This window comes from Cyanistes caeruleus, chromosome 20, assembly GCF_971803275.1.
Source record: "Cyanistes caeruleus chromosome 20, bCyaCae1.hap1.1, whole genome shotgun sequence".
Taxonomy (NCBI): Eukaryota; Metazoa; Chordata; class Aves; order Passeriformes; family Paridae; genus Cyanistes; species Cyanistes caeruleus.
Genome location: NC_141720.1, coordinates 8,624,678 through 8,650,219, shown reverse-complemented (window position 1 = coordinate 8,650,219; position 25,542 = coordinate 8,624,678). Strand labels below are relative to the sequence as shown.

The following is a 25,542-nucleotide window of genomic DNA, read 5'->3' as shown; positions in this document are numbered from 1 at the left end:
CTTTCAGAGCTCCCTCGTGATGCTGACATCCTGGAAGAACATCCAGGGGTATTTGCTGCAGGAGTGACTCCAAAGATAAAGCACTGGCAGCTGCACCACTGCTGGGATTCTGCAAACCCTGTTTTGTTTGGAAACCCCTCACTGAAACTGCAGCCATGGTTTACTCTGCTCAGCCCAGGAGTCTGGGCAGGAACATTTCTGCTGGAAGCCCACAATGGGGTACTGTAGGTTCAGGAAGTACACACAGGAACTACACAAGAGCACTGAATTCCTGACAGAAATATCAAGTCAGATACTGAGAGTTTATTGTCTATGAACTCAAACAAAGATGGAAACTCTGCCATCAGTTACTGCAGGTTTTGAGATGACGGAAACACTTCCAAATGGATTTCCACTCAACACTGCACCTTGAAGCCACATGCCCAGCCCAAACTCACATTCCCAGGAGTTCTCTCATTCTAAGCACAAACTTTACACAGCCCTCTCAGGTCAGGATCACCAGGAAAAGCCCTTGGAATGCACTGGAGCCTCTGAACTCCACTAGAGGAACATGCTGGCAGAGGCAGAAGGCCACTTCTACCCTCCACTGCTCACATTCTGATATTACAGAAAACCTTTTATTCTGACATTTGTGATGGGAACAACAAATTCTGAGACTGAGGACCCCTTTAAAACCCACCAGGACTGGACAGAATTAGTGTGCACAGCCAGGAGGAGTTCACAGACTCCCATCATTTGTACCTTCTCTGACCAGCAGCAGCAGACCTGGTTGAGCTCATCAGCTGTGGAATCCTGCATTAATCCTGACCAATCTTTGCTGCCAACTCCAGCACAGCGGGGAAGAAGCAGCTGTATGTTTTATTTTAGGATGTACTTAGTCTTAGTGGGCCATAAAAATGCATATTGGGTGTCCCTGTGTTCTAGTGGAGAGAAGGATTTGTTCCTGTAAATCCCAGGAGATGACTTTGCACCTTAACTAGCTGGAGAAGGGAAAGCTACATTCCACTGTCGCCTCTGAAAATGGACATCTGAGCTCCTCCATCACTAAAGCAGACTCTGTGTCAGGAGCTGACACGTGAACTCTTCAGACTGTTCAGCCTTGTGACTTTGCTGGCAGCTACCTGACATCTGTCCCACGGCTTTTGGGAGGTGAAAGTCCTATGGAAGTGGCAAGTACCATCAGTAACAGCAACACTGAAGATTCTTCAGGTCTGATCAATTCTTAGCAAGAGCTGAAGCAGCGTGTGCTGAGAAGAGAGGGGAAGGAATAATTGGCGCTTGTCTGTAAATATAATTGTGGAAGAAAGCAATATGGAAAAAGGCTGACCCGCAGTTCCACTCACTCACTCCAATGACAATGTGTCCCCTGCTGCTCCCATGCACTGGGCTATAAAATGTAATAACAAGGAACTGAACTAGAGCAGAGGCAATTCCTCACAGCCACTACCTTGTTGGGGTGCACGGCACGCCGCAGGTTCTCCATCCATTTATCTCGCTCTGCTGCCGAACGACACGAGAAGCACTTACTTCCTGATGAAGTCGTCACCTACAGGGAAAGGAACAGGATTACATCTTGACCAGCACACTACAGAGTGTGGTTGGGGGGAGATGGGGGCTTAGGGAAGATGCTAGTGGATTTTATTTTTTTTTAAGTAAACAGCTTTACCCAAGCATGAAGCAACAGCCCCTAAGGCTGGCGGAAAAACAGGACAACCCTGTATGTCACAGAAATAATCATAGAAGCAAATTCCAATTACTTCTCCTCTTCCACACCAGAAAACACTAGATAATGGGCCCCATGCATGTGATGCTTTAAACCACCAAGTTCCACAACTGAGAGAGAGCAAATCCTTAGATGAACTAAAGATAAATTGGAACTCCAAGTGGATACTTGGCATTCCTCCAGGCTCAGCCCAAAGCCTGTGCGAGTAACAACCCATTTCTTGTTCCCAGCAGAAGGTTGGGCTTGAAAAGGCTGCTTTCCCACCTTTCCCCTTTGTGTCCTGCTGCTCCTGGAGTCCTTGCTGTGAGGATCATGGGGACAGGTGTGTACACCCCACTCCTGGCTGTGGTACAGCTGGTACCAGCTCAAGGCCCAGCCGGGGCCCTGAGAGCTCACAGCACTCACACCCTGCTGGGGAGAAGCAGGGGGGCTTCCCTGGACATGGCTGGAAGTGCTGCTGAGCCCTGCTCTCACCTCTCATGCTTCCAGGTTCATCCCAAGGGATTTTCTGCAGTATTTGTGTGACTTCCTCTGGCCTTTGGGAGTTTGTAGCCATAGGGTTTAAGAAACACACTCACAGCAGGGACATTTCCAGAGGTGCAAGTGCCCCTTATGCCTCATCACATTCCTGCTATCCCAAAGAAACTCAATCCTGATGAGCCCATGGAAGCACCACTGTCTGGCAGCCCAGAATGACAGGCACCAAATTTCCCTCCTATGCCCCCACACCAAACTTCCTTGGCATCAAAGCCAATGGCTCCCTGCTCCTCACACCCAGACATCCCCCAAGCTGCCATCTCCTCCACACGTGCTGGTCCTGAGCACCAGGAACACCAATGGCTCCAGCTCTCTGCCCTTTGCACTTGCTTTTGTCCAGCAATATTCACCATGTACAGCTCTGCTGGGAGGCTGAATGGACCTGGCTGGTACTTTAAATAACTCCCCACTGAGCTTCATTTCCGCCAGTCTCAACCTGCAGAGTTATTTGTGAGTGCTTTATCATCCCCCAGTGTTTGTGTTTACACATTGTGCACTGGGTTATCAGCTTCTGGGAGACACAATCTCCTTTAATTTCATGTATCTCCCAGAAGCCCAACCTGTTCTTACAGCAGAGCTGGCCCTCGCTAAGATTTGTCATTAGCAAACCTCAATGATAAGTTGAACCCATCCCTTCCTTTGAACACAGACCAGGGCAGAATGAGAAGAAGCCTGTTCTGTCTTTACATAAAAATGCAAATAATCTTCCGACTCTTGATATTCCAGAGGCTTTTTCCTTCAGACAGACACCCTCCCAGTCCTTGCACACTTTTATACTCTGCCTGTAAAACACAAGCTCTCCTGTAGCTCCAAGAACAGACTCCATACTAGCAGGCACAGCACTGTGACCTTTCCAGCATCCCTTCACACTCCTGAGTATTTCCAGCTTCTTCAAAATCTCCTGTGACAAACCCCCCCTGCCCCATCTCTCTGCTGCTGCTCCTGTTAACCTCCATCCCTGAGCCTTCCCACATGGACTTCTGCTGGCACACAGATTTGTCATTTTATTTTCTTGCCACACTTATGTAAACACAGGCATTATCATGGCCAAATTAATTATTCAATTTTAAACCAATTATAAATTAATCTTTCAAAACCTAAAAAACCCTGTAACTGTCATACTGAAGTGAGAGAAGGGGAAAATCGTGTGTCAGATATGAAGTGTGTCTTGGTCTGATGGGAGATGAAGATCACATCCACCATGTGTGACCAAAAATGTGATTTTCCCCAGATCTGCAATCAGATTCCAGCTTTGAGTTCTGACTTAAATATCATGTGACATTAACCATCTTTATGAGATACTAATTATCTTTATAAAGAGAATATTCTTGTCTCATCAAGATTTTGGATATGCTGGAATACTCTTAATGTACAGGATAAACTCAATTAATAAAATTCATTAATTTCTGAAATGTTACTTTTCCTATTCATTATCCCCAGTCCCTGGATGGGTGATCTGTTCATATAAAATCTTGTCTTTTAATTTAAGACAGTCCTAAGGTACAGGGTGGCTCCACTCGAAGGGACATGCATGGAGTAGCAGGGGATGATAACTGAGCACTGGAGGGGTTTCACTCAGTGTCCAGAGGATTTTCCAAGGAGCAGTCAGGGCTCAGCTGCACCCCTGGCCCTGCAGCTGCTCAGGGCATCCAAAGGGCCGCTCGAGCAATGGCCAGCGTTTGCACAGCTGGATCGAATTTAGTGCTGCTAAATTTAGCTCCACGGAATTCTGCCTTGCTGAGGCAAGGCCAGGATGAGGCAACAGGCTCAGCTGTATTGGAGCAACCACAGTTTGTCTTTCCCTCAGCTGTGTCCTGGGACAGCTCAGGCACAGGACAAGGCTTTGCTCTGCCAAGACCTAAGAGAGCCCCTCAGCTCTAATGGCCCTGCCTGGCCCAGGACCCCCCAAAAACCAGGGCCAGGATCAGGCTCTGGGAGCCTGGGCTCTGAGCCTCTGGCACTGGCTGAGATGCCCACTGTATATTTAGCACACACAGCACATGCAGAGGCACGGGATGATTTGCTGACTGAGGAGTCTTGCAAGGAGAAAGAAGATGATGCTGAGTAATTTTAAAAAAAAATAAAAAAAAATCAATGAAGGAAACAAGTAAATACTGACTGCCAAGTACTCAGCAAGTGAAAAAAAGCAAGTTTCACAAAACTAAGTAAGGAGAAAAAGCCAAATGCAGCCTGTGGAAAAGCCCTGCCCTGGTACTGACTGAGCTCCCTGGCAGAGCTGAGGGGAGCTGGGCCGAGCACGTCTTAATGCAGGGTGGTGGAGATAAAAGGGAGGAACAATTCCCTGCACCTTCATCCACCAGCTGCCTCCCAACGAGCCACTTGGTTGTTTTCCACTGCAGATGGCTTTGGCACCTCTCGCTTTTGTCTCTGTCTGGGTGTGCTGCCAGTTCCTCTGGAAGCGCTCTGCTCCATCTGCAGCCGTGTCAGACCCTCCTGGCCTGTTCCCCTCCAGGGGAGGAGCAGTGCCAGGTGAGCACTGATGGCCATGGGCCAGCTGGGGATGGAACAGCTCCCGAGGCTGTCCCTGCCCGGCCACCCCACGGCCGGCAGAAGGTGAAGGATTGAGCAAGGCTGGCACTGCCCAGCAACAGCTTCACTTCCCAGCTGGAGGCAGCAGCCCTGCCTGTTCCCAACACATGTCCCGAGGGAGCAGGTCCACGACAGCCTCAGGGGGCAGGGATGAGGCACCACTTTCCCCATCCACTGCACACCTCAGCTCCCCTCATCCCTGGGACCCTGGCAGGGCTTTCTCACCCAGCATTTCTTGGTCAGGGCTGCTTTTCCAGGACATTCCCTGAGCTCCTTTGTGTCCATCAGTGATGCCCATGTGCTGGGGGCTGTAGTCACTGCCTGGCCCCCAACAGGGGACCCAGGAGATCTGCAAACTCATCCCGGTGCTGAGCTCAGTCCCAGCTGGGAAGAGGCTCTCAGGAGACATGAGACCAAGGCATTGACACAAAATGCCATTTAGCTCTCACCTCGGTCCCTCCCGCTGGAGCTTGTTGGTGAGCAGCCACCAGTGACAAATCAATGTCCCTGTTGTTTCCTGGCATTCTTCCTCTCCTCTGCAGGGTTTGCAGAACAACAATTAACACGTTCTTTTTTTTACAGTGTGACTTCTCTTTATCCAACTCGCTTAACCCCAAAATTTTCTTCCTCCTTCCAAGTGCATGGCTTGTGTAATTTCCCTCTCACTCAACTTTCTACAAGTTCTGTTCATATCCCTTTCTCTCCTCTTGTGGGCTGACCAGAATTGGTAAACAACTCTTATATTATGGATGTCACATTTATTTTCTATCTAGCTTCATTTTATCTTTCTTGAGTGGAATGTAATAGAGGACATGTAATTTACAAAACTGTTCCCCTCCTGACCCATTGCACTTGCTCAATTCCACAAAGAATGAATAGCACTGCAAAATTTATACCTCAACCAACTAGAGAGTTTATATTTGAGGCTATTTTTTTGTAAGACTGTTTTCATGTTACCCACTTGTATTTTAAGAAATAGATCTTTTAACTCACTTATTTCAAAATGTGCTGATTTCAGTAAAGAAAAATGTCTTTATCTTTCCAGTCTGACTCCTCTTGAACCCTGACATGTGTTCTCATCCAACACAGCCCATCCAAGGACAGCCTGCAGTCCCATCACCCCTACAGCACAATCCAAGCACAGCTACACCATTTATCTGCTTCTCTGTGTCCAAGCACAAACAGGTGTTACCTGCTCCTCACAGAAACACAAACATCCACCACCTTATTACTGCAAGAAAACCATTTCCCAGTTCTGTACCCAGCCACTGCCATAAGCAATAATACTTTGCCATCCACAATTCAGGACAAATGATTCCCGAGATATCCTGTACTGAATTACCCAGCTACAGCCTGGGTTGTGCGTGTCCTACTCCCTCCTGCTAGCACAGACCCTGCCACATGCCATAACAGATGTCAAAGTAATCTGAAATACTCACAGATTTTTCTATTTACTCAAACAAGGGAAGCTTCAGTTTTCTAGACAAAGTCCTCCACACTCCCACTGACAGCAGCAGGCTGGCTCTGTGACCACATGTAATATCTTTGGGAACAGTGAGTAGGGATTAGCACTTCCTGATATCTGTATGAACATAAACTGTAGGAGCATAAACAAATTTATGCTCTGCTGATACACAGCCCTAAGCAGTGCAGCACCTGTGCCAGCAGCTCTGCTGCGACAGCGCTTACAAGGAGCTCATTGCTCTGATTGTGTGGATATGATCCTCCTTGGAAAGATGGGAGCAATTTTCTGCCTATGAAATGCTCTCTGTGTAGCAATTCTGAGCAGCAATGTTTGGTAACAGCCAGAGCCCAGATGCCAGCCCACACCTGGCTCCCCAGGCGGCCCCAGCACGGCAGGAACAGCCCCAGAACGGTTCCTTACCTCAAAGCAGTAGTCTTGTCCCAGGATGCTACTGTGGACAGGTTTGATGACCACTTCCTCCTCCATACTGAGATCCAGAGCCTCAACAGCACTACTGGGACTGAGCAAGGACTCGTGGGAGCGCGATTCTTTCAGCCTCGGCATTAGATGGGATCTGGAGGGAAAACGTAACCGTGTCAGTGGATGCTCTCCTTCCCAGAGAAATCTGTTAGCAGCAACTGCACAATATTCCTGGGAATGTTTTGTCATGGGATAACAAAGTGCCCTGAAGAACAGGGCCTGCTACATGGTCCCACCTGTAATTTCTAAAGGTTCCATGACAGCTGGTATGAGCAGTAAAACAATTTTTCCCAACTCTGATGCTGTCAGGAGTCAATTCTTTAGAGGTTTGCACACTGTGAGGTCTCTGAACAACCAAATCAAACTCTAAATGGCCACCACAACTACTGAGGGAGACTTCCCAGGTGTGTGGGGGGGTTCCTAAACGAGATTTCCCAGGTGTGGGATGTAGCAGTGTAGGTGCACTGGAGGCCAGCTGGCCCCAGCACTTGCTGCTGTCTCAGCAGCACCACCGGCTCCGCAGCACCTGGTGCTGATCTCTGGTGGTGCCAGAACCTCACTGAAACACCCACGTCTGATCTGTCACCAACAACCCTTGGGCTCATGTGCTCTCCCTGATTGTCACACACATCCCTGGGATGGGGACAGTGTGGAAAATAAGGCTGTGATAGCCCTATTGATTGATCTAAATGCTCTGGAGTCCCACTGGCAGCATTTAGCAGCAGGGAGCCCACAGACAGTGAGCAGAGCACCATTTTTGAGACAGCCAATACAATCAATGGTGCAGTAACTCTTAAAGCAAAACCAGAGAGCTCAAGGGGGAAAAAAAAGAAAAAGAAAGAGTGCTCCCAGGGAAAACACAGCAAACCCATAAAGTGGCAAGGGAAAAAATAACTTGAGTGCAAAGGGAGCAGCTGCCTCCTCTACAGCCTGTACCATGTGAGATGTTCCTATGCCAGAGCTCCCATCCCGGTAACTCTGACCTTTAAAACCTCTGGCAAGCACTTTGGGGGCTCCCCAAGAGATTGAGTGCCCCTGCCCACAAAGGGAGCATGACGCCTTCTCCAAAGGCACGGAAGGACAGCAATAAGGGGAGTTTGTGATATTCTCAGCATGGTCTTTCATGAGCCAAACAACAATGCTCCCACTATACTCCCAGCTTGCTCTGATGTGTGCGTTGGATTTTGTTGTTCTCCAGAATGAAGCTGACCAAAGCAGAGAGAAATGTCAACAGTGCATGCAAAATCCATCGCTTCCAGTGAATCACACACCAGGCTGGATCCAGAAAACAGCCTAAGGAGATTCTCAGATAAACGGCAGCAGCAGATAAACAGGTGCTTCTCTAGATTTGCCATTAAGATTCAGGCCATGCATGAAGCCCCAGGTGATAACGGAACTGCCTGTGGCTGATTCCCTGCCTGAGCTGCTCCATGGAGAGCTCTGAGTGCCGGGGCCACCTCCTCCCCAGGGCCACCCAGCCTAGGACACGCTGCCGAGGGCTCCGGGACATCTCCCTGCACCTAGCAGGCAGCAGGCAGGACCAGCTGTGGTGACACCAGTGAAACATCTGCAGAAGAGCCACCAGCACGGGGGTTCTGAGGGGACACCCGCAGCCCTCAGGCTCTGAAAGCCCTGCTGGGGCTGGCACAGTCCTGTGCTGCATCAGGAGCCCCGGGTTCCCAGCAAAGGCTCTCCATGCCATTAGCCATTCTCTCAGCTGCCCACTCACCCCACATCTCTATGGTGAGTAAATTGATCTTTAGGAACCCAGCACAGTCATTTCCCAGTACTTTGGTAATTTTACACTATTTTCAGAGAAAAGGGTCCCTATCCTTTTCCTCTGAATGCTACTGTAAATTAACTCTAATACAGACAGACAGATCGAGTTACCTCTGGATGCTGAGTGCAGAACTAATATCCAGCAGCTCAAGAACTGACAGTACAGACTCCTCACCCAGCCCAGATAAGCCCAGAATCAAGGCATTTCTGGTAAATCTTATTTCCATGTTTTACAGATGAAATTAGAAAAGGTAAATAACCAAGCTGAGACTTGCATTCTTGTGTAGACAAATATAAATACTGATAAAATAAACCCACAACTCAGTACATCACTGAGTTGCATCGCCTCATGCTGGCTTAAGAATTTTTGTAAAAATTAAAACAAAACAAGTCTATTTTTCATTTAAAACTACTGCAGCTGGATGGCCATGGGTGGGAGTGCAGATGTGCAATTCCAAGGATGACCAAGGGGGAGGTTCTCAGGACATATTACGCTCTCACCAGATTCAGTAAATGTGTGTTTATATCCCTCCATGCTCTGCCAAATGCCTCTGGGAATCCTAAAACAAACGGGACGTTTTTAGGGAGGTTATTTATCAGGTCCCTGCCTCAGCAGGACCTGCTCCCACGATGTCTCTCACTCCCGAGCAGCCTCTCGGATCCAGCCCAGGTCAGCAGCAGCCACGTTTCTCACCAGATGCTGCTCTGTGCAGGGGGAGCGCTGCAGGTCTCAAACCAGCCCTAAAAACCCAGCATCTGTCTGTGCATCAAGGGCTAAGTGGGGAGATGTCATTAATTAGAGCTGTTGGAAATCTCAGCAGCAGGGATGAAGATCTCTCTGCCAGAGCAGCCCTGGCAGGGCAGGAGCAGCAGAGCTCCCTCCCAGGGCTCTGTCCCATCTCTGTTCCACACCCCTGCCTTCAAAGGGCACATGGTCCTTTCATTTTAATCCCTGTTCCAGGGCAGAGAGCACTCGTGTCCCTCGGTGACATGACGGTGGCAGGAGCCCATTGACTGGAAAACATTTGTCAGTCCCTGTTGCTGCTCCCACAAACTTCTCCTCATACCAGCAGTAAGAGAAAGGCCACAAGCTGCCTTCCTGAGCCTGAGAGCAGCACCCACAGCGACAGGGACACCTGAATTCCTGCAGACCTGTGCTGTCCATCAGCCATCCCAAACAGCCAGGCGTGCCTGGAACACCATTTGCTGACACTTCCAACACGACAGAGGTACTTTGTTCACATTCATCCCCCCTACCATCACTGTGAAGATGCTGCCTGTGGGGCCATCCAATCTCTTGCTCCAGTAACTTGCTGTGTATTCCAGGTCCTGTCCTGGTTTACGTCAGCTGATCTAATTCCAATCCTACACCTTTGTTTTAATATGCTGGGAACGGCCAGCTGCCCAGAGCCATCTCACAGCGGGAACCCTCTTTCCAAACAGCACACTCAGTTCTTTTTGCCAAGGGCCTTTTTTAAATCCCTTTTTACTTGCCTAAAGTTCAGTTGAAATGAAGGGGGGAGTAAAAAATCTCATAAAAGACCACATTAGTTCTAAAGAGAAATAACATTACTGCTACCGGCACTGACCCGGCGAGTCCTGCGGAGCAGCAGCCAGTCTCTGGTTATTAAAGAAAGAGCTCTGCTGCCCGAGAGCAATCAGAGAGGATTGTTGTGCTAAATAATAAAAGTCATAAAACATTACCATGTGAAGAGATGCAGCCCCTCTGCCTGTGCCCTCCACAGCCACTTGAGTATCACCAAATCCAACCAGAAGCACGTGGACTGCAGGGAAGACTTGTAAAAACAAGCATGGAGAGGCAATCCATCCTCTGCTCACCCAACTCCAGGGCTGGGTTTTGAGCAATGGAGGCAGCAAACAGCGCTGCAAAGAGGCAACTCTGTCAGTCCTCATTTCAGAGCCTCACCTGCCTGAAACCACCCGGCTGCTGCTCCTGTGGTTTTATGATGAAAATGTTCCTGATTATTTTTGAGAGACAGAAACAAACAGAACCTGGTGGGTGGCTGTGTAGGGATGGAGCAGACACAAAATCTAACACTGAAACACAGAGGGAAAAAATGAAGAGCCTTTCTTAAACCTCCTACTGTTCTGCTCTGAGAGCAAGAGCGGACTGGGGAATTCTGAAGGAAGTCCAGGCCCTAAGCTGAAGAAGTCCCATTGACACCAGCTGTGGAGCTGGCAGTGTGCATGCTTCCCCAGTGTCAGAAGGATTTGATCTCCCAAATTACATGTTTGACTCTGTGACACGTCTCCTGGCCAGGAAAGATTCCCTGTGTGCAGCATTTTGAGGCTGACAGTTCCTTTCTGTGCCCAGCTGGGAGCAGGTTCTTTAGGGCAGCCCTGACCCCCTCCCTTGCACTCTCCTGCTGCAGGGGTCCTCCCTGCCCAAGCACAGTGGAACAGCCCAGCAGATCCACATGCAGCACAGACAGAATCTAAATCTGTCTCCAGCCCGGGGATTAGGGGTTTGTTATGACTGAGAACAAAGTGCACAACTCCAGTAAATTGATTTGCGACATCAGATGGGAGAAGGATTTTCAGCAGTTGCAGATGGGAGCAAATCACCCACCATCCTCTGCCAGCTCCATCCAGGAGCTCTGCCCGGTGCCACTGTCCCTCCTGAGCCTCACTGCTGCTGGTTCACTCTGGGGCTATGCTCTGCAGAGCCCAGACTGCTCGGATTTGCTTCCCACTGTCCTCCACAGCAGCTCTCCCCAGGGCTCAGCAGTGCCTGTGTGACCCCCCCGCCGGGGCTCACTTCCCGCTGACCTCGCGACCACTGCTGGGAGTTCTCATCCCTTCCTCCCCCGAGCCTCATCCTGCTTCAATGTAACAAATAAATATAAAAGCGATGTTATGGGAATAACCACCACCAACAGCACACAAGAGAACTCGCAGGCTTCCAGGAGATGAAGAATATATTTTTTTTTTCCCTGTAGAGGAGGACGTGAGGATGAAGTCTCAGCATGCAGCAGCACACCCTTCTCCATGTTCTACTGCCCTGAACTTTCTCCTGCTGTTCCCTGAACTCCAGCTGCTGAGCTCTGCCTGGGAAACTCTGCTCAGAACACTCACGATGGGAACCTGGCATTACAGGCTGCTCTCACTAACGCAACACCTTCCCTGAGCAACACAAAGGACATGTAATTAAACTTATTAATGCCTGCCCTTGTTTTCAGACTGTTCTCAGTTTCAACCGGCAGCAGGATTAATTACATTCAAAAGGACTCTGTCAGCTCATACCAGATGCCAAATGTTGTTTTTGCCAGAGCAAACCTGAAGGATGATTTTAACCTGTGACATTCACCTGAGCGTGGGTATTTGTTTAACAACGTGCCACTGCAAAGTCTGTCAGGGGCAACCTGCAGGCCCAGCACAGGACAAGCAGCAAGGACACCGATGGCATTTGTGATGTGCAAGAGGAGAGAAACTGCAAAAGCAAGGAAAGGGCATCAGGAGCAGGATGCAAAAGGTGATCAGAAATACACCTGAATTTCAATCATCAAAAATGTTTCCAAGGAGCCTCTTTCCCAGAAGCAGAACGGCATCAACACGACATTTTCAACAGAAATCAACAGTTATATTAAAAAAAACCCTTTTATCACAGCAGCCTAAATAATGCCAGATCTGGGAACATCTGATGCAAACAGCAGTGACAGATCCCCCCATGCCAATTTGGAGCTCGAGCCACAGCACAGCCCTGGGAACAAGTCATTCCCACAGCACCGGCCTCTGGAGCGAGCAGGGACCGCAGGGCCTCAACAAACACCCGGGGCACGTCCCTGGCAGCAGAAGCAGAACCGGGACACAGGGACCGAGCCAGAGCCTCCTGCTCCCTGCCAGCACTCACAGGAGAAACCCCGGGGTGCTCCCGGCTGCACCCCACAATCAACACCTTCCACGGGGGGAGCAGGGTGGGGATAAGGGGTTTGATTTTTATCACCTAAATTTTGCGTAACATCAGTCTGGAGGCGAAATCTGGACAGGGCGGCAAAGGCGAGGCAGGATGTGTCCTCCTGGACCAACCACACGGAAATGGAGCCTCAAGGCCCATCTCCACAGCGCGGCTGCCGAGCCCGGCCACGGATGATGAAACGCCGCCCAGGATGGAAACAAACCGCGAACGCACGGAACGAGGGACGGAGCGCGGCCGCACATCCCCGGGCCGGGCCGGGCGGGCCGGGAGCGGCTGTCAGCGCCGGTCCCTCCAGCGCGGCGGCCTCCGCGCCCCGGCCCCGCCGCGCGCCCGCCGCCCCCGGCCCGCCCCGGCCCCCGGCCCCGCCGCTCCGCCCCGGGCGCTGTGCGGGACCCGCCGGTCGGGGCGCGGAGTTGGCGCTGCCCGCGCACGCCGGGCACGGCCGCACAGCCCCGCACTCACCCGCAGGGCCCGGGCCCCGCCGCGCCGCCGCCGCCTCGCCGCCGCCCCGCTCGGGCTGGGCCATGCCGCGCTCCCGCCGCCGCCGCCGCGGGCGGGGACCCCCGGCCCCGCCGCCCCCGGCCCCCGCCCCGGGCCGGCCCCGCCGCCGCTCCGCCCCGCCGCGGCCCATTGGCTGCGCTGTAGCTGGGCAGAGCGCCCCGGGCCCGCCGCCCCCGGAGCGCGGGCTCGGCTTGGGGGGCAGCGGGCGCTTCTCGTTCTCCGCCGCGGCCGGGGGTCCCCCCTCGCCTCCCGCCCAGCAGCGCCCCGTGCCCCGTGGTCCCCGAGCTGCTCACCCCTCGCCTCATCCCGCCTGTCGCCCTCATTCTGTTGTGATAAACCGGGGTAAAGCGCAGCTCTCCGGGAGCCCGAGTCGTGCGGCGGCGGCCCCGGGCACCGCTGTCCCCGGCCCGGCACCGGCAGGGGAGGGACGGCGCCGCCCGCCCGTCCCTGCCCTCGGCCGCGCAGCGCATTCCTTTCCCGTTTCGGAGAGCCGAGTCACTGACCTTTGCAGCAGCGCGATCCACAGCAGGGAGTAGCGCCTGCAGCAGCAGCCGGCGGCCCCTGCGTGAGCCATGGTCCGCACCCCGCACGGAGCGAGCCCGCATCGGCGCGGAGCTCACCGGGGGGCTCCCGGCCGGGCTCCACGGCGGGGTCCGGGGGCGCGGGGCTCAGGACAGGGCGGCCTCACGGAACGCGGGGCCCGGGGCAGCAGGTGAGCGGCAAAGGAGCTGTGAGGCAGCGGAGAGGAGACGGGAAGGCTGCGCGGCATGGTCCCACTGTCCCGACTGCCACCATCCTCAGCCAGCCCACGCCGACACGTTCCCAGAGCCAGACTGCTGCTGTCATCCTGGCGTATTCAAATGCCTCCATTACTCATCAAGAACAAAGTAGGACTATCTAGTAAATTGAAAACCACCACATGGCACTGTCCCCTGCCTCTTACTGATGGCTGCTTCCTCTTCCACTTTTCAAAGGCTACTGTTCATGTCTGCAGCAAAGCACAGGTCCTGCAGCTCATGTGAGCAGCTCCGGATCAGCGGAGAAAGCCGGCACCTGGGCTGCAAACGCTGGTCAGCTTTGGAGGGGCAAACGCCAACAGCGGTGAACATTCCCAGGTGACAGGAATAGTCGGGGTTCCCCCAGAGCACAGGAGAAGGAAGCAGGTCTCAGAGTGGGAGACGGAAAGGTCCTGCCCGAGGCAACGGGCACAAGTCTCGCCTCCTCCAGGGACACACAAGCCGGATTCCCAGACGGACCATCCCTCCAGCCAGTGCCACCGTGCACGGCACAGGCAAACGAGTCAAAATTCGCAGGTTCTCTGCACGGTTCCAGCACTAACTCTCTACACAGCCTCCCCTAGGTGCCTCTCTCCTCCTCAGCCAGAGAGGTGGCCATGACCCTCTCACTGCCAAAGGATCCAGAAAACATCAAGCAGCATTACTGCTGCGCTTGGCTAACAAGGAGTGCAGTCACCTAAGGCCAGCGGGGTCCCTTCTTCCTTCCAGAGCAAACCGGTCCCCAAGGTGCCCCTGGGACAATGGCACCAGCTCATCAGCCACTCTGGCAGCAGAACACCCCAGTGTCTGCCTGTCCCACCTTCCCTCCTTAGTGGAGGACGTGCAGACCCCCTTTCTCTTGAAATCTGCAAACACCGCTCTGGATTTAGCACATTTTGCCTCATTTTTGCCTCCCCCATTCCCCCCACCAGCAGTTTGAAGTTTTCTCACCCTTTGCTGGCAGATGCCATGCAGAGAGACAAGCTCGCTGTCCTTGATCTGCTTTTCAGGGCTTCTATAAAGTAGGGCACCAGCATCAACCCAGCATCAGGTTTTTGATACATTGCTGGAGTAGCCAAAAATAATAACAGGCAGCTTCAGTCAATCTTCTCCTTCTCAAATCTGCAGCAGCAGCAGCAGCACAGGGGTCCTTTGTGTGGTGGAGCACAAATACGGTGCCTGCCAGGCTGTGATGCTGCTCAGCAATCCAGAGCCATTCCCGCCTGGCAGCCTGGATCCCCCAAGTCCTGCTCGTGGGTGCTCACACGGAGCTCCTGCCCTGTGGGCTCCCCTTCCCCAGAGCCATCCGTGTTTTGCTCTCCGTATTTCCTTCAGCAGCTTATCTCTGTGGCTGCTGTGAAATGCTAAGGTCAAGTTACAGTTTTACCAACCCTTTTATCTTCCTGGCAAGGCACGAAAATGCAGAACCTGAACTTTGGAATGAGCCTTCGCACCTGCAGTGGGTGGAGAGCGGAGCAGACCCAAGGCAGTGGGAGAGGGAGAATTCAGGTTCTCTCTGCAGGCCAGCACTGGAACAGTCTCTGTTGCACATTCAAACACTTTATTAGGATGTTCTGGAAGGAAGGTATGAACCCACCAAGCCTGGCTCTGCTGGGAACTGTGGCAACTCCAGCTGACATAAGGACCCAGCACGTCTCTGCTACAGTTTCCACATGACAGCAAAGACCAGCAGGACCCAGCAAAAGAGCTCTGCCTGCTGGGAACTGCCCAGTTGAATTCCCCCTGTCCCAAACCTGAAATTCCAGATGGTTGGTCTGTGCAGGACAGGGAAGTGAGCCAGACATCAGGGGATGAGGTAACATTTGACCTTGAAGCCTGTGGGACTGTTGTGCTGCACATTGATTCTCCACACTCGCCTCAGCAAATGACAGCTGTGTTTTCCCAAAGTGACATGGGGAGTGTCACTGTGTCACTGTGCCCCTGTCCCACTGATCACTCTGGGGTTGGGCTGGCTTCTGAAACACACAAACTTGTTGAGATACAGATCTGGAATGCACAGGCCATTCCTTGCCCTCTCCCTCTCTGTGGTGTCTGGACTGAACACCCACGTGGCTCAGGAGGTACAGAAAGAAACTAAAATTCTACAGAGCAGGGCCTTGGGGACTGCTCTGTCTCCATCCCCAGGGAGTGCCAGGCAGTGAAGAAGCCACATTCCACTGACTCAGTGTTCAAATACTGCTGCAGGGAGCATTTACTGCCACCAAGAAGAACTTGTACATCGAAGTCTCAGCTCATTTTATCCAAGCCAGGGTTTATCCAGCTTCCTTCCAGCGAGCTCGTAGCTCAGTCCTTGTGTGCCCAAGGTGTTTCCCTGCAGACAGCTGTTCCCTGTGTGCAGCAGGTGACACAGAGGTGTATGGCACACTCAGAGCTGTGACTGCCCCTGCAGTGCTGGCACTGTCCCCAGGCACTGTGTGTGACCTCCACCCCTTCTCCACATTCACACACAGGTCCTGACAGGATCCCACCCACCCTGCTCACTGCTCAACAAATGGCATTTGTGAAAGGAAAGCCACTGTGCCCAGTCAGGGCAGGTAAAAAGTATTTTTCCATGGGTTATTACAGGAAGTTTTCCATTCCCAGTTATTATTTGTATTATTTATAGTCTCCTTTTCTTGGCTCACGTTTTCTCCTCTGGTCCCAGCTTTGCCTCCAGCCCTCTGGGCAGCAGCCTTTCCACACTCCAGCCATGTTTACCTTTCAGAGCTATTAAAACCAGATATTTCTCACTTTTTATTGACTGTGAAGCCAGTGCCTTGTGCTTTATGACCACACTGTCTATCACTGGGAAACAAACAATTTCCTAATAACCTCAAGGAGTCAGCAGTGGAAAGGACTGTGATTATCCAGATCTACTCCAAATTTACAGTTAAAATGAAATAGCCATTGATGTCATAAATGCACTTGCTGTATAAAGTTTGAACAGTCCCATATTCCAGCACAATTAACATTACAATACATGGGTTTGCTGACTGGCTGTTACTGGATTGCTGCTTCTCCATCCACTGACCCCCAAAGCTGAGCTGCAGTGAAGGGGCAGAGTTGACTCGAGCACCCCTGAAAAGCAGGGCACCCTTTCACAGCACTCAGACAGTGCATCTGACTGGCCAATTCCTCTTTCTGCTTATAATTAGCTTCACTTTTCTGCTCTCCTAGATAAGCATTAGACTTTCCTCTAGGAATGTAATCCCAATCCACAGGAAACCTGTCTTTACTGAGATGCCACTCATCTTTTCTGCAGGTTTTATTTAAAACAGAACATTGTTATTAGCAGCAGATTTTTCTAAACCTTTTTGTGAGGTCCCATTCCTGCAAACATCCAATATCATTCTGGGCGATTAGCCTCGCTTCAGAGACACCACTTAACATTCAGCCACAATTTGAGCCAAGGCATTTGCAGGAGTCAAGTTTTGAATTTCAAATCTAAACTACAGAGGGGGACCAATGGTGAATGACTTTGTGCCTGACAAACACAAATAGATGTTTTAGCATCTAAACTACATTTTCCTGTGATTTGTCCTTCTGCCTAACAATACTGGCCTCTAGGATGGCTTCAGTTTAATAGGGAAGAGCTGACTTTGGAGGCTGAATGATGTTCAACAAAATGATGTTCTTAAAAAGCAATATCCAAAGAATACAAAATTTATGATAAGAACAAAGTTGGGAAAATATTCTTTTAATGCTGCTGAACTTCCCCTCAAAAAAAAAAAAAAAAAAAAAAGAAAAAAAAAGAAGAAAGAAAAGCTCAAAGCATTTTAAAGTTTGTTTTTGTTTTTTTTATTCATAGCTGGCACCAGGATATAAAGCTAATTTCTTCCAATTGCTATCTGCCTTTCAGCCAGATAGGTTTTAGTGTCTTCTAGGGATGGATATAAAGCACATCCTTCTCATGGGAACCTTCTTTTCAGATGGAATGAGAGGTTATTTTTCTATGGCCTTTTCCGGGAATGAGCCCTTTGTTTCCCCTGGAGCAGTGTGAGGCACAGCACTGCACCAAACCCAGGTCAGCCCTAGGGACCTCATTGGACCATCCTGACTCTCAGCATTCCAGACTCCACGAGCAGGGATTAAATTTGGCAGTACTGGGGTGGACTGCATCACTTCTCCAGCTCATTTTTTTAAGTGCAAGTATCATTACTGCATTCTCCATGCAATGCCAAGGGCTGCTACCTCCAGAGCTGATGTAAAAATTGTTATTAAAACTTACAAACTGTGAAAAACTCTTAAAAAAAGTCCAAATCCTGGCACTGCCCTAAATTAAATTACAGCCAGGAGCTTCCAGGGGTACCTGGATAAGCACAGAGCCAAGCGTGCGTGCAGTCCTTATCCACAGCCCACACCTGCTGCTCCCTCCTGGAAGTTTCACTAATGAACACAGTGTACAGCCCAGAGGATTTCAGATAAGGGAAAGGTCAGGGTGAAGACTCAGGAGTAAAGAACAGATTGAGCGGGGTTCATAAATGAAAACCCCATTTTAAATCTAAAATTAATTTTTTCAATAAATTAGGGCAAGTGAGCTTTCCTCCAGCTCAGACAATGCAGCTTTCCCTGGATATGGACCACTGGTGGGAGGAGGAAGCACGTGTGCTCAGGAATCAATGCTAATACCCTCAAAAATTAATCTCTGAAAATTGCTTCAATGGAACAGAAATGATTTCATATAAATCTCTGTATAGCAAGAGCTGACAGAATATCAAAGTGATACCTGGAGTAGGTACAGATTGAAAAAAACAGGCTTTGTCTTTTCTTACACAGGGTTGGTATGGTCTGTGTGCCTCAGTTTCCCAACTGCAGACATGGGCTGGGGCATCAGGGAGTCCATGAGAGCCAGCTGGGGCTCCATAGGATGGATGTGGCTTCCCCAAGATGGAAACATTGCCTGGAAATGAGAGTCTTGGCTTGGATTTCAGCACAGAGCCAGGCTTGCTCTCTCCAGGGAAGGGAGGCCGGGCGCTTTTTGCAGCCACGGGGAGTGCGTTGCACTCGGAATGTGTCTGGGAATGCCAATGTCTGTGCACACTGCACCTTCTGCTACCTGCAGGACCAAGCCAGCCACGGTGGCAACAAGCTTTGCAGATCTAAATCAGCCCTCAGAAGAAGAGAGTCTCTCAGCCTGGCTGAATAATGCATTAATTAAAAGAAGACAATGAGCAGCGTGTCAGCTTTGCTGCTGACAATTCACCCGGGGAGCTGCAGCCCTGCAGCCCCCTTGGCTCCACCTGAGGAATGCCCTGCTGAGCTTCCAGGGGCTCCTGTCGCTCCTGCCCTGAGCACCCAGCCCACACCTCAGCACAAATCCTGGGAAAGGGACCCAGAGCCTGGCTGCCAGCAAAATGAGAAGGAGCTGCAGAGCCATTCCTGTAAATGCAGAACCAAGAAATCATCCTTTTGACCAGAAACACTTTTTAACGTCTTCTGGAGGGGACGTGGAGATTCCTAAATGAGTTCTCCCCATGAATATCTCCACCCTCACCTTCTAAACAAGGGAGCCAGAGGGGAGCTTGACCCAAAGCTTCACCCCATGGAAGGGAATGGAGGCAGGAGCAGGGGCAGGTGTGAGCCCCAGTTCAGGAGCTGTACAGTAGAAACAACTTCCTTTTCTAACCAAGCTATTTTAAATCAATCTATTTAGACAGATGCAAAGCCCTGACACAGATGCACTGAAACTGGTTTGATCCTTTCCTGAACAGGATTAACTTGCCTCAGTTATTAACCAAATTAAACCCAGCTCATCATCATTGCAAAAATGACTGTATTTTACACTCACAGTTGTGTGGAATTTTTGTAGACAGAACCTAGAAGGATTTTCCTTTGTGACGAGTGTTCAGGGTCAGAGCTCCTCACAACCCAGCCCAGCCTCAGTTAACTCTCTGAAGTAACCTGTGCCTGTCTCACCTGCAATTTTAATTCTTAATTAACCATTCTTAATGTCTAAACCTACATTTTAGGCCATTAGCCTGTACTGATCACAGGAAGAGTTAGAACTGCTCAGACACATTAAGAGCCTGAGTTGATGTAAAGTAGATTGAGTTAAAATAAATGGAGTTGCACAGACACCTTCTTTTCTGTTGGGGTTCACTCCTTACTCATAGTCCTGGCTCTGCCTTTTCCACTCACCAGCACTGGCACTACTGTGCAGTTTCCAACTCTGCAAAGTGAAATCTGCAGGGCAGAGCTTAAAAATTCTTACTTTACTTTCTTCTGGGAAAATGCAAAATGTTTGGATCTGGTTTAGATTTTGTTCTTGTATTTAATTTCTCAAAACACCAATTTCCACAAATATTTTTTCTTCCTCTGATGGAATATAAAACCATCATCCAAGTGGAAAGAGTCAACAATCCCCTCTGCCCTGCTGCCCATCCACTGAACTGCTGCTATGCCACTGCACTAAACCACTTTTTCTTATCCTGACAGATGCTAAGCTTAGGTCAAATCCCTGGGAATACGTGGGGCCAGCGTGTGCTCTCATAAACAAAACTGCAATCTGCTCCTGAGCTGAGGAGGCTGCCCTGGATTTACACCGTGGCTGGAACCGAAGTACAGCTCCCTGGTGGAACCTGCATAGAATTTCCAGGTGCTGTGGCCAGCAAGGAAGCCAGAGGGGAGTAGGAGGTGCTGGCCCAGGTGGGCAGAGCCCAGGAATGCCCCATCCCAGAGCTGGGGATGAGTGTGGCTCACCTGTCCCTGTCTAGCTCCAGGAGAGGGCCTGGCTGCCTTTATCTACCATTCCAGGGCACCCAAACTGAAAGCACCAGGTGAGTTTCCAAATCAGCAACTGTGCTGTAAACACAGCGAGAAAGCAAAGTCCATCCTGGTCTGACCAGTCCCAGCTGCTTCCTGCTCCATCACAAACAGGAGCCCTGAGCCTCTGATGTCACCATCCTGCACCAGCGGCATTAAAGCCTAAAATGGTTTCATGAAACAACTGGAGCTGTTTGAAAAGGACATTTCTGTGTGGCCCTGGACTGCACTGTCCTCTCCAGGACAGGACCCCCAGCCATCTCCTGATGTCCCTGTCATGGGGTGGGAGGCAGAGCAGGATTCATCTGGGAGGACACAGGCACAGCTGAACACCAGGATTCAGCAGAAGCTCTGAAACAATTTAGGTGAAAGGACAGCTCATTTCAGCAAGAGCAGTTCCACCAGCCCAGGCAGGAGCCCAGGCAGGAGCCCGGTCACCGCCCCACAGGCAGAGTCCCCTGCCCTGCCCTGCCCTGGGGTACGTGGGGCTGTACCCCTGGCAGAGGTGGGGGGTGCCCACCCTGTGCCCCAGCCTGTGGGGCTGCCAGGGTGGAGTGGCCCTGGGGCACCTCAGCCAGTGCCACTCCTGGAGGGCTCCCCAGAAGCAGCAGCTCTGGCCTCCCCTGCCCACTTGGTCTCAAACCGTGAGACACAAAGGTGCTGCTCCTGTTGCCAGCCCCTGTGTCCCTGCTGTGCCCCGCTGTGCCTGCAGCCCAGGACAAGGCTGCCAGCTCCCAGTGCCAGGCACACACAGAGCCTCAGCCACGCTGGGAATGGGCTCCTGGAGCCGAGCAGCGTGCTGTGATTCACTCCAGAGCCCTGCAGGGCTGGCTCTCCCCAGGAAATCTCCAGCCTGTCAACAGCACTTCCAGGGCCCTGGCTCCTGGGGCTGGCACTGAGTCACTGCAAAGCTCCAGCCCCAGCTCATCTCCAGGGCACGAGGGTGACACTTCACACTGCTGAGCTCAGAGGTGGGACAGGGACAGGCCTGGCACAGAGCAGACTTCTGAGAGATTAAAACGATTGCCAAGTGAGAAAAATGTTCCGTGATTTCTTCACTTCTTTGGACACTTGAGAAAAGCACAAGTGATGAGGATCTGGCTGGCTGATGTGAGGATAAAGCAGGAATCTTCCCTGGGATGAGGGATGGGTTAAATACTCTGTGCTCTCCAATCTACAGCTCTTGCAAAATCCAGATGCACCAGCAGCTGCCACACAGAATATAGAGAATAGAGAGAATTTGGGAAAAGCTGCCAAGTGCCTTGTCTGTTAAGTGCCTACAACACTCACATCTATGTTACCAATGATGGGATAATAACTTAAGATTTTTTACTTCTGGATTTCTAATTTTTTTTTTAAGCTTTGTTTTATTATTTTTTTTTTAACAATTAGAGCTGGAAGAATGTGTTAGCCCCAGTCCCTGAGCAAAAATCAGTCTCGGTTCTGGGAGCTGAAAGGATGCAGCAAAGGACTGAATGCTATATCCAAGTCTGAACATTGTGGTTTGGGTGAAGGCAATAAAAACCTCCCTGCATTATGTTGATGTGCAATTCCTGAGTACAGTCTTGTCCTGCCTTTGACAGGCCTTCCCTTATTCCATCCCTTATACACTTTATTACTTTATACACTTTAAGAAACAAAACAACTTTTTAATTCCTTTGCCTATAGAAGCGTGAAAGCAACTTCTTCCTAAATGCAGTGAGATCCCAAGTGGAGCCAGGAAGCCACTTGAGTTGTGCACCATAAACACTTCCACGATGTGAATTAATAAGTCTCTCTGAGGATTGGGAAGTGTGCCACATGCAGCATTTCTGAGTCCACAGTCCTTTTATCTAAGCTGTTTTTTTCCTTTATCCTTGTCTCCCTCCATGACAGTTTGGAGATTTTTGGCATCCAAACTGCAGCCTGGCTTGTCAAGCTAAACATCAACTGAGCCTTTATATGTACGTGAGAAATGAGAATAGAGACAAAAATAGTTATTAACTCTGCTTTTAGAATACTGAACAAGCAAAATGGCTGGGTGCCAGTAAAGGCAAGGTTTGGAGCAGTTCTGATCCACATCTGTTTAACAGTGGCCAGCTTTAACACTGCTGGCTCCAGCGGAGCCACTCCCGGGGCTGCACGGGAGAGTTTCCCCCTCTGCACGGCTCTGTCACCCTGATGATGCTGTGCTGGGGCAGTGACCACATCAGCAGGTGGCAAGGGGCAAGTTTTACATCCAAGACTTAGTGCTGCTGCACTGTGCACCCCGGGAGGGGAGGAGGCTGCTCCTGGAGCACATGGGTGGGTTCAGCTCCTGACAGGAGCGCTCCAGGCACTGGGATGGATTCGTGGTGCAGATCCAAGCATGGTACATGGGGACAGTGGGGACAGTCACCTCCCAACCCACCCTGTGACATTGGCAGGGGTCCCCTCGGAGCCCTCAGCATTCCAAGGAGGAGCCAAGTCCATCCCTTGGCTCTCAGAGGGCCGGAATGCCGTGCAGGGTCTCTGCTTCCAGCACTGCGATGTTCCTTCCCTCAATCACATCCATACAAACTGTTTCTCAGAGATGATCCCAGCTTGCTGCAAACACTAAAACAAGTTTGGAAACACTGGGAACACTGGACTCCATTAAAAAGAGGAGATCCATGCCAAGGCTGAGAGAACAGGAATGTGACCCAGCGGGACAGCCTTGGCTTGCAAATGGCTCGTGGACAAAGCTCGCTCTCTCCCTTGCTTTTCACCATTGCCAAGCAGTGCCTCGCTCCCTTTATTCTGGCAAGTGTCTTCAGTAAAATGTACAAGAATTCCCTTCCATGGAGGGAATTTTAGAGGAGAAAATGGAAAGTGGTGCTGGGTGACCAGCTGGAGTTCAGCAAGGTGCTGGAACAAGGTCCTATTATGGATGGCAGAACACCCAGCCCAGGACTGCAGGATGCTGCAATACCTGTGCCACACTTCAAACAGAATTTTAATTATAAATAGGAATAATGGACATGGCTCAGATCTTCACTCATTGCCTGGTGTCTTCACCATGCTTTGAAAAAAAGCCACTAAAATCAGAGATGTTCAGCTCCCCATTACAAGACTGCTAAAAACTCCAGCTCCTTTAGTAATTACTATAAAATACTTTTAGGCAGTTTTTAAAGGCATTAGTGAGATAAAATGAAGAAAAGAAATACTGCTGTTAAAGGTATGTTAACCATTCCCCTTATCATCCAGCCACTTTATTTTAATGAGGTTTGTTTTACTTCTGCTATTTGCTTTGTCACACAGTGCAAGTCTCTGAGTATTTCAGGGTGAGATAAATGACTTTGGAGCAGGTGGGGCTGGCAGTGCTGAGGGCTGTGGATGCCAGCCAGGCTGGGCATGCTGGAAACGCAGTTGTCACTCATGCCCTGTGTCACAGCGGGCAGGAAAAGGCTCTGCTTCCATCCCAGCACAGCTCTGAGGGCTGCAGATCAGAGGGTTCAGAGAGAGCCTCACGCCGATCCCGCGAGTGGGAACACAGCTACAGGAGCTTTATTTATGGTGATATTAAATATGCAACAATCATTCCCCAACATCAGAGTAATAAACATCACTGCTCCATCTGATCTGGAATCAGCAAGCATGCTTCTCCCATTCACAGGGAGAGACAAAATGCTGAATTATTTATGCTTAGACTATGAACAAATATAGAGAAAATAAGTGAGTTTGGTACAATGCAGCAGAGCAGATTCAGGGCAGATTATTGTACATCCTTCAATCAAAACAGATCCTCTCATTACTCTAAACAATTGTTTCTCCTCCAAAATAAGTGGGTTAGGGAAGTCTAATTAAGGGATAAGCAGGATAATTTTGGGTAAATTTTTTAGATCTGATTACCCAGGTACAACCACTGCCCCTCTCAATCACTGAGTGTAAATTGGGATACAGCACCAGCCCCAGCAATTCCATAGGAAAGCAGGGGCTGTCTGACTTCCCAGGACAGGGGAAGATCCCTTTAGCTGGTAGGAGCAAACACATTCCCAGCTATGTTCTACAAACTCCTTCTAAACCTAAACAATTCGATGTGGTCACCAAATACCAAAGCAGCAAACACAAAACTGGGCCATTCTGCTTCATATTTGCTCTTCTTATCATGAACCATACTGTGACAGGCTTCTGTGGGAAGCAGAGGAGTTCTCTGAACGTGGAGTGTGTGGCTGTGCTGAGCCCCAGCCATGCCACAGACGGATTTTAAATGTCCCAGGAAGCTCTGTCATTAAATGAATGAAAGGAGGATACTCCAGAGCTGCACAGACACCTTCCTACTTTCCATATAAATGCAGGATCACTATTACACCTTCCACTGCCCTGAGACCTGCAGCCAGAATTAGCTGATGTTTGCCATGCCCCGCTGACATTTCAAGCTTGGCAGGAATAAAAATCCACAGAGAAAGTGGTGCAACTGCAGGAGGAATGACAAGAATTCTGGGACAGGAATGCCCTCAGAGCCTGATTTTCAGCAGCCACATCAAGCCCTTTGCTACCCACATGTGTGTGCATGTGATAGGGAAGGGGATGAGATGGGAAAGAGGGGATGAGAGCTGTCCTTCAATTTCTCAACAGTTTCTTAACTTAAATCCTTTATTCTGAGCATAAGTACTAAATCAGGCTCAAGGAAGGAAAAACTTAATTAATCAGAGGTAGCCAAGTTCAAAGTGCGCCTGGGGTCGGCTTTATTACTCTCCTTCACTTTGGAGGTACAGGGTTTATGGATAATCCCTGTCTGCTGCAGAATGACAACTATGTGATGCTGAGTATTATTTCCTGCCAGTAACTAAATTTGAAGGTCTCCTTTCCTTCCACTCATCTTTTTAAACTTTAATATTGTCACTGAAATATAACCGAGGGCCATATATAGCACAAGGGTTTAAAATACCGTGCCCAGCCTGGTGACACCTGGTTCCAGCTCCACTCGTACCTTGCAGAATCCCCTCACCGAGGCTTTTGATCCCAGTGAAACTGGGAATTACTGGAGATGAAAAAGGGCTGCGTGGTGCCCTGAGGTAACAGGCCAAGCAAA

General features: G+C 50.4%; 1 protein-coding gene across 9 annotated transcripts in view; it reads right to left on the bottom strand.

The window, feature by feature from the left end:
• Positions 1-25,542, bottom strand: part of DAB2IP (DAB2 interacting protein) — a 186,364-nt gene that overhangs the window by 31,801 nt on the left and 129,021 nt on the right. For all 9 annotated transcript variants that reach the window (XM_086858334.1, XM_086858337.1, XM_086858338.1 and 6 more), the window contains 2 exons: positions 6,696-6,849; positions 1,448-1,546 (listed from right to left, as the gene is read on the bottom strand). In XM_086858334.1, coding sequence (XP_086714460.1) covers positions 1,448-1,546; positions 6,696-6,849 — 253 coding nt within the window. The remainder of the gene's footprint in view (positions 1-1,447; positions 1,547-6,695; positions 6,850-25,542) is intronic.